Consider the following 9,875-nt stretch of genomic DNA (forward strand, 5'->3'; position numbering starts at 1 on the left):
ATAATAATAATAATAATCATCATAATAATACTACTACTACTACTACTAATAATAATAATAATATCATCATCATAATAATAATAATCATCATCATAATAATACTACTACTAATAATAATATCATCATCATCACCATCATCACCATCATAATAATAATAATAATAATAATCATAATAATACTACTACTACTAATAATAATAATATCATCATCACCATAATCACCATCATAATAATAATAATAATAATCATAATACTACTACTACTAATAATAATAATATCATCATCATCATCACCATAATAATAAAAATAATCATCATCATCATAATACTACTACTAATAATAATAATATCATCATCATCACCATCATAATAATAATCATAATAATCATAATAATAATACTACTAATAATAATATATTTAAAAGCCAGGTAAAGTAAAGTGAACTAAAAGTAAAATAAATAATTAGCCATTTGTTTTCTGCCAGTTAACGCAGGCAGAGGTGAGAATAGCGCCGATCAGTAGCGCACACCCAGCGTTTGCGCCCGCCGTGCAATGCCCCCCCCCCTCATCTGTTATGTTATCGCCGACTACCGGGCTCGGCATTGCTGGGCAACAGCGACATCCAAACACCAAAACATGTCGAAAAGCGCCCCCTTTGTCCGTTTGGCAGCGCACAGGGGCGGGTAGCGGTGCCGTTTTTCCAGCCCCACTCGCCCCAGCACTCACACGCCTGCTGCCTGCGGCCACTGAGGGATGCCAGGCAAGGGTTAATGCTCTTGCGGGAACCCAGCGCCGTTATGGAGAGAGAGGCTTCCCCCAGCGCCCTCCTCCTTCCCTCCCTCCCCTCTAGCTGCTCCCTCCGCTTGCATCACCGCCAACACTAACTTGCCTGCTATTAATAGAATGACGTCAGACCGGGGCCAGCATTCCAGAACGGCCCTCTGCTATATAAAGAGGTGATGCAACCCCGGGCAGGAGAGAGTGAGTGAGTGGCGGAGGCAGGGAGGCTCACACGGTCACTGACACTCACACGGGGCACCTCTGCCTGTCTGTCTGCCCCTGCTCGGAGGACACCGACAGCTCCAGCGAGGTAAGAGGGGCTTCTGTCCCAACTCTCCAGCTCTGGGGGGCTCGGAGCTCACTTTCTTTGTTTCTGTGTGAGATCAGCAGCTCTGCACAGTCACGTTTTATGACTCATCCCAGGACTTTTTACCCCAAACAACTGCCCCCTTTCACTGCTACTCTTGTGTCACTTTTAGAAAGTATTGTTCTTTTCTGGATATTGGGGGGGGCAGTCCTGATACAGAAGTGTGGGTACCCCTCTGAAGTACCCCCACTTATACCCCACCTTCCATGGCTATAGAGGGGGTTATTTGGGGTGCTTTCTGGTCCTTGAAGGGGTTGTGTGAGTGACGAGCGGCGGATGGGGGATTAGACACATGTACCTGACGCTCCATTAACCTGCGAGCTCCCGGAATATGACGGTGATTATTCCCTTTTATTCGTGGCTTTTTCAGGACTTTTCTCAGTGAAACTTTGTATAGAAACTAAAAGTTTGTAACAAGTTTCACGGCAGAGCAGGATTCTGTTACTTTGTTATCGCAATGTGTAAAGGAGAGAAACATTTAAAGTCATTTAACAAAGTACAGGAGGAGAAACGTTAGAACAAGATGTCAGAATCTGAAACTTAAGTTTTTAGAAACTTTATGGAGAGGGTGGTAGGTAAGTGGGAAAAGCTTCCTGGCAGAGGTGGTAGAGGTTAATACAGTGAGGGAATTTAAGCATGTATGGCTACTGGATGTAAGACGAGACCGACGACTGATTAAGGTCTGAGTCTTTACATCCGCCGTCAATGTCTGTGTTTACCTGGGATACCTTAATCTCTGCTTTCTACCCTACAATAGAGTTAAGGAATGCGAGATAAAGTGTGTCCCGGGTGTGCGATCGGCTGTCGGTGTGCGATCGGCTGTCGGTGTGCGATCGGCTGTCGGTGTGTGAGGGGCCGTCGGTGTGTGAGGGGCCGTCGGTGTGTACGGTCCCCGTCGGGGAACATCGTTTCTGTGTGATCTCGCATTATGATGAAACTGCTGGGTAATACTTTCAGTTCTCGTGGCGTGTAATGCATGTGTGTGGCCAACAGGTGGCGATGGCTTTCAGCGGAAAAAACAATACTAACGAGATCATTCAGACTAAGTACACGGTGCCCCCGGGGTACTATTATTACTATTATTACTATTATTACTATTATTATTACTATTATTACTATTATTACTATTATTATTACTATTATTATTACTATTATTACTATTATTATTACTATTATTACTATTATTACTATTATTACTATTATTATTACGGTCTTTTCCCGCAGCGCTTCTTACAGTCCTTACGTTCAAAGGGTCTGACAAAACTAGAACCGACAGACTAAGACGGAGCGAGAGGGTCCTGCTGGCGAGCTTCGAATCGTATAAATGTTCACGTTGTACACACGGACCTCTACACGGGAAGGGCTTAGCGTGTATCTGTGTAAGGGACAGGGAGCTTTGACAGTTGTTGAGTTCCCTGCAGAGGTCATCGGCTGGGAGAGGATGATAGGTATTGTAGTCCATAGACAAGTGTTTGAGCCAGGGGTTGTCTGCTCTGACCTGCGGAGAGCTAGTATCATAGACACAGGAATAACATAAGGTTACGCTGTTTTAGTGTAAAAGTTAAAAAAAGATCAAATCAAAAAAATATTATTGTTATGCTAGTTGTTGTCATGGCAACATGGTGGATGCCTTTAACAGTTTAAGAAGGGTCAAAATAAAGGGAACAAAAGTCTGTCATCACATGGCTTGCTTTCTGCGTGTGCAGGGAAGGAAAGACGCCATAATGTGACATCACTGGCCATGAGCGGCCACGTTACGGGGAGATAACGAGGGAATAAACGTTCCAACACTCTGAGGTCTGTTCAGTAAAATGTAATTCACTACCGGCAGCCCGCATTCGCCCTCGGCGTGAATTAACATTAAACTGCTTTTCGTTATGGATGCCCAACTCCATGGGTGAGAGACGGAGATGGAAGGGCATCAGTTAGAGGCGGGTGTTAATTGGTTAATTCTTACGTTGGCGCCTTTGGGTGTTTTTCACTGTCTGCCTTCCTGACACCCAAAGGGTTCATTGGATGGACCTCAGCCCCCTACCTTGGATATTTAAAGGGTAATTAATAACCATCTCGCAGGACAGGGCATGCGTGTGGCTGGGCACTGGATGGCCCATAGGCATATTCATTGTATGTAAACAGGGCACAGGATGGGTGGTGGAAGTGGGCTCGATATCCCCTGATGTCCTCTATTGTTTTGCCTCCCATCATATAGGAGGGGGGGCACTTTTTTAAATCTAAATTTCAGACCGGCAGCTCACGCCGGGTCACGCACACACGCACACACGCACACACACACATGCTAACACCTCTCACACCAGTGAATGTTCCGGATGCTTTGCGAGTTGTAGCATGCGAGGACGTGAGACTCGAGTCAAGTCTGGACAGTTTCCTCTACTGACCCCTCTACTTTTTGGGGGAATAATAGAGATATAGAAACAATTTTTTTTCGGGTTCTCGGCTCCGCTCCTGTAAACGTGTGCTGTCCCAGCCGCCGGAGCTTTATGCATTTCATAGACTTTGATTAAGTCTTGTAGCTTCCAACAAGTGAATTGCATTGACAGCTGTAAAGGATGTTCTCGCTCTCTCTCTTTTTTTTTTTTACTGTGAGGGTGGTAGATAAGTGGCACAGCCTCCCAGCAGATGTGGTAGAGGTAATTTAAACATGCATGCGCAGCGCAAGGTGAAAAGTTGTGGTGAAAGGTAAACTCGGGTGAAAACACCTCTGCTGTAATGCGGGAGTGATTCATGCTCTCGGGAGTGAGGATTCAGAGTATGAGTCACTTCTCACTCTTCATCTTCTCTATTGAGCTGCACCTCGCTGTTTATCCTGGGATCAACAAACTACTTATTTAAGGCGTCCCGAAGTTAATGTATACAATTCAACCCCGGGTCATGTGGAACGCTTCACGGGCGCTTTATACCATCTTAGGATATAAAGTGTGAATTCTGGGGTCCGTGGGGCCAGATCTGTCTCGTTCTCCATTGATCTCCTTTGCTGGGGATGAGTTTCCACAATATTGTTAAACCACTCTCAGTACTGCTAGCCGAGTGTCTCAGGAATGCTAGCCAGTATGGCACACAGACAGGGAACAGCACGGCCCCCTTTAGGGTCAGCAAAAAGATGCAGATTAACTTTACAGCTCCCTGGACCACTTAAGGGAGGTTAGGGGGTCTTCACAACGCCCCCCCAACGCCCCCCCCAATCGTTCTTCTTTATTTTAATGCTTGTTTTCCATAATACTAAATAATAGTATATTTGTTTATTTATGATTTGGGGTATTTTGGGTTTTTGCGTTGAATCTGCATGTTTGGGTTTTTTTGTGTTTTTTTATTAAATTAACAATTTTTTGGCCCAAGATTGACACGAGGCGTTGTTGTATAATGTTACACAACCAGAGCTGTGTGATGACATAGAAAAGATTTTTGGGCTTATTTCTTGGGTAATTGAGAATGACTTCCTGATTGCATCAGCCTGAAAGAGCAGAAAAAGCAGATTAGCCAGAAAAAGAATGAAGCAATCAGGGGCCGGTGCCGGTAAAAGGTCAGATGGGGCAGCAGCCGGGTACTGAGGACGAGAAGTGACTGTTTAAAGGGACACAATGTCAAAAGAGAATGCGTAACAGAGAGATTAGTAAATAGGTGGAACAGCCACCCAGTAGAAGTGGTAAAACCACGTCTGCTACTGTTGAGTTCACTTAATGTCCAATAGGATAGTAATAATGTGTGTAGCCCTTGAAGTTTTTGGCCCGCTGAGCAGAACGTAACTCCCAGAGTGCCAGGACTGGGGGTACAGAATTCCTGGAATTGGTAGCTATGTGCCCTCTGACATACACGGTTATAACTATATAACCGGACTGCTACAAGAACAAGAGAGTATCAGATAAAACCAGGGGGCATGCGGCTTACGTGCAATGGAAGGAAAGGATTGTTTACTGAGAGGGTGGTAGATTAGTGGAACAGCCTTCCAGCAGAAGTGGTAGAAGCTAATATAGTGACTGTAAATGAACACGCATGGGATAAGGATACGGCTCCTTAATCTAAGATGAGACCAACGACTGATTAAGGTCTGAGTCCTTACAGCAGGAAACACTGGCAGACCGGATGGGCCGAATGGGGCCGATCTGCCGTCTCGTTCTATGTTTCTGAATGTCACCGGGTTAGAAGATCTCGGGCTGTGGTTTGGAATGAGAAGACTTTGCACCTTGTCGAAAAACAGTTTGTTTTAGTTGCTAATTACGTGTTTTTCAGAGCTTTTTTTGAGTTCAGAGAGCTGTGCCGGCTCCCTTGTGACCGTTGGACTCTAAGGGGGAAGTCCCGAGATTAAAATGAAGTTATTTTTCCTCGTACGTGAATGACTGGCGGCCCTGCGGCGAGGGAGCAGAGAATGCTGGCCTTAAAGCTGCAGTTCCATTCGGCCATCTGCTCTGCCCTCTATCCCTGATGTAAAGACTCAGACCTTAACCAGTCGCTGGTCTCGTCTTAGATTCAGGAGCCATATCCCATGTATGTTTAAATTCCACCACTGTATAACCCTCTACCACTTCTGCTGGGAGGCTGTTCCACTTACCTACCATCTTCTCAATAAAGTAAAACTTCCTTTGCATTCCATTTTACACGTTAAGCACGTTCTAGAAATCACGTCTGCCGCAACACAGAATTTTACATACAAGGAAAACTTAGTAAAAGATTTAAAAGTCCTCTTTTTACAAAAGCATTGAAGCCCTATGAACACCCCGATGTTAGTAAATTTGGCATTTTTATGGTTACACCAAAAACGTTTTTATTTATTTTTTTAACGAGAAACCTGCATTCACCGCCAAAATAAAGCGGCCGGCGCGTCTAATCATAAACCGCGCTATTTATGCACCCTGTTAACTTTTGTACTCGGTATTTATTGCCTTCGCGAATTCTTTGAATATTATAAAGGTATCTCTAGAATGAGCCTGCAAAACAATAAATAATAATGAGCTGAAAACAGGCATTAATGGAATTTTTTAAAACATTTTTTAAATTCTATAAAATGCAGTGAACCAAGTTTTTTTTATATTTATCCTGGAAACGTACCGGACGGAGCTAATTCCAAGACGATGTCCTGTTATTATTCTAGATGGGTAAAAATAAGCTTGTTTTGGTAAATAATTAAATATATCATATAAATCGCCCACAGCCGTGACCAAGTATATAGAAGAGCCCAATGTGGCCCTTTAGATTTTAATGCTAAACACCTACTTGTGTAATTATTATTATTTTTTATTATAATTATTATTATTTTATTGCTGTATATAGCGCCATCATATTCCACAGCGCGGTACACAATTTTGTAACCTGTCCAACCTTCCGTGTTTGGTTAGGTATGGAGTGTTACGTTGGTCCCCTTAGAGATCCAATTACATAAATAGTCTGAAATTTTAGTTTTTTTATTATTATTTTTTGTTTGTTTTCAGAAAATGATGCTTCAGTACTCTGGACAAGGATCGGCGGCGGAGGTCAGCGCCTCGGCGATCGTTCCCTGCCTCTCGCCAACGATGTCGTTCGGCTTCGAAGACTTCGCCAACTTTACGCCGCTGGTGAAGGAGGAACTGAGGTTCGCCATTCAGAACAAGCGCAGAGCGCCCTGCACGCTGGATACCGTAGTAGTCTCTGAAGGACCCGTGCAAGTGTCCATCCCTAAAACCGAGGTGGGTTTCATACATACAAATACAAATGGTGGGGGGGTCACTTTACTTAGAGGGTGGTAGAAAACTGGAACAGCCTCCCAGCAAAGGTGGTAGAGGTAATACAGTGATGGAATTTAACACCGCATGGGATAGGCGTATTTCTACTGAATCTAGGACGAGAGCAATGGCTGATTCAGGATTGAGTCTTTACAGCAGCATGAATGGGCGGACTACATGGGCCGAATGGGGCTGATCTGCCCTCACATTCTATGTTACTGTGGTTATCACACGTGTAATAACATGACTGTCTGTTTGATCGATGATTTGTTGGTCTTTTGATGGTTTGGGGTTCTCTCTATGGTCAGCGTGAATGGTGTGAGACTATGGGCTGCTCGCTGAGTCTCTTTACATAAACCGTGCACTCTTACCTGCAGAGACTGCCGAGTCAGAGTTCAGGGTGTCAGTGACTTATGACACGCTGTAAATGATGTCATAGTGAGAGGGGGTAAATTTGCATACCGGCACACTGCCATCGCAGCACATTGCAGCAGAACGCATCGTACTTACCTGTCCGGAACTGGTTTATTTCACCGAAGGCCAGTATTCTAAATAGAATTCTATGGAATACAGACATTCATGTACTGAATTAACTAATGTGTGTCTGCGTATTCGTTTTCATTTATGACATTATGAAACGGGTCAGAATTCTACATTATTTCATACAGTATGTTCTTCTAGATCTATATTAACAGCTGTCACTTCTCCCAGACAGTATTTATGTCTATGGCGCCGGCAGATTCCGTAGCGCTGTTACAGAGTCAGTAAAATAACTTACAATCACAAATAATGACAAACTGGTAGAAACGGAGAAGAGGGCCCTGCTCTTGGGAGCTTACAATCTAGTCGGTGGTTGATGAGTTGGTCCGGATGATCTGTAGAGGTTGTTGATCATTTAGATGGCTTGATTAGGATGCTGGCTGAGAGTGTTGGGAAGAAGGGTTGAACGCTTCTCGGAAAAAGTGGGTTTTCTACTCGAAATATCGCGGGTGAAATAGAACGTTGCCCCCCGTAACTGCGCTTATTCCGTCTGTAATCACTCCTTGTCTGTGTCTTGCAGTTTGTGCCAGAAGAGGACGAGAGGAAAAAGAGGAGAAGAGAAAGGAATAAGGTAGCAGCTGCTAAATGTCGAAACAAGAAGAAGGAAAAAACTGAAAGTCTACAGAAGGTAAGAATGTGAGACCCGGAGACCCCCCGACCGTAGCGGGAATAAAACCTCATCACCCGCATACGGCTTTCCCTACTTCCACCAGATTAACCCCTTAATGAAAAAGCCCGTACATGTACGGGCTCAAAATGCATTGTTATTAATGGGTTTAGGGACCGCCCATTGTCCTTAAGGGGTTAATGTTATTATTTTTCTGTTCAATTTTTCTCTTGTGCTCCTAATTAGAAAATTGGGGCTTATGTATAAAAAGTGATCCTATCGCTATAGCAACCCGATTATTGTGATGATGAAACTTCTAAAACTCTGAATCAAATTATGTGCCTACAGCGCCATCTACTGGCAAAACTGTAGAACTACGTTCTTGGGTTCCTGAACTTTTCATTGCTAAATTCTTTTTTTTTTTTGTTTTTCCTTTAGGAATCTGAGAAGTTGGAATCAATCAACGCAGATCTGAAAGCCCAGATCGAGGAATTAAAGAACGAGAAGCAACACTTAATATACATGCTTAACCTCCACCGACCTACCTGCATAGTCCGGGCGCAGAACGGAAGGACACCAGAAGATGAACGGAACCTTTTTATCCAACAGATCAAAGACGGAACCCTTCAGAGCTAAATGACTGAGACAGACAATCGAATCCCGCTATTGTATTGCAAGTAGAACTCCTAAGCCATCCTGAGCCCTCGTGGATATGATGTATTCTGGAGGGGGGCCAGGTTGCTGCAGAATTTCCGTCCGGGGAAAAAGGAAGCTCTATGAAGAACGAAGTGAACAAGTCACATCGGTGGAAAGTATCTCACCTGAGTTGTATGCTCAATACTCTCAACTTTTTTTTCTCAACTGGTGTTCTTGGAAGCCATTAAAAAACAGTTATATGCTGTCTTTTTTTTGTAAACAAGAGCAATGGACTAGTTTTGCCTCCAATAGCTGATCTATGTGATCATTTCTGCTTTTTTTTTTGCTAAAAAGGAAAGCACAAGTTGAAAGTATTGAGTGTTTTCAGGCAGTTGGTTGCGCGGAAGTGTTACGCTCCGAGCCGCTGCCTTGCAAGTCAAGAGAAAAGGTTTCTCTTGATCCCTTAAGAAGTGTTGAAGACTGGACAAGGTCCGTACATTAGCCCCATGGCTTTATGGCCCGGAATTACATTTCATCCACGTCGGCCAACGTCTTTTATTATTGTGATGCCACTCACTGGGTTACGGCCGGGAGCTGCTGGATTTTCGGATGTTCAATTCGATTAAGACCTTATTGTAACAAGAGCGGGGCAAATGCTGTTTGATTAGGGCATCAAGAGCCCCCAGGACTTACCCAAGTGATATAAAAAAGCATTTTCTGGGTAACAGGGCATTTTGAGGACTTTTGAGGGAATGGCTGAACTTGTAATGCCAAAAAGTTTTTTTGTTTGTTTTTTCTTTGCACAAAGTCCCGCAAACTGTTTTTTCCAATAATAACATTTAAGGAAGCTTTTTGTTTTCTTTTTGTAGCATTCAGAATTTCTCTTTTAATGGTTTGTTGTTAGCCATTTAACATTGAAGATGCCAGACGGACAAGAATCGGTTTAAAAGATAATTCAGAAGAGTCCAAAGGGGGTCGACTTCGCTTTTTATAACATTGCCTTCTGTGCTCTTTACATCCAACTGGTAAGAGTAACGTGGCTGATAATGTTCTTATCCCCTTTTTTAAAATCAACACAATATTCACAGTATTAGAAAACCTTAATTAATCTTTACTAAAACTCGGTTTAATGGAGAAAAAAAACCGGACTCATGCTGCCCATATTAGCCGAAATTATATGGAAAAGCCAAAACCATTGCACTTTCATAATGCTGTTCATTAATAAAAGTGAGCAAA

At 43.3% G+C, this 9,875-nt stretch overlaps 1 protein-coding gene across 1 annotated transcript; it reads left to right on the top strand.

Moving 5' to 3' along the window:
* The first annotated feature begins 945 nt into the window (after positions 1-945).
* On the top strand, positions 946-9,156 carry ATF3 (activating transcription factor 3). Its single transcript, XM_053459387.1, has 4 exons — positions 946-1,088; positions 6,587-6,820; positions 7,917-8,024; positions 8,442-9,156. Exons 2-4 carry the CDS (start codon positions 6,590-6,592, stop codon positions 8,637-8,639), a joined length of 537 nt encoding a protein of 178 aa, XP_053315362.1. The 5' UTR covers positions 946-1,088; positions 6,587-6,589; the 3' UTR covers positions 8,640-9,156.
* Positions 9,157-9,875: the final 719 nt, after the last annotated feature.

The sequence above is a fragment of the Spea bombifrons genome, chromosome 3, assembly GCF_027358695.1.
Source record: "Spea bombifrons isolate aSpeBom1 chromosome 3, aSpeBom1.2.pri, whole genome shotgun sequence".
In the NCBI taxonomy this organism is placed as follows: domain Eukaryota; kingdom Metazoa; phylum Chordata; class Amphibia; order Anura; family Pelobatidae; genus Spea; species Spea bombifrons.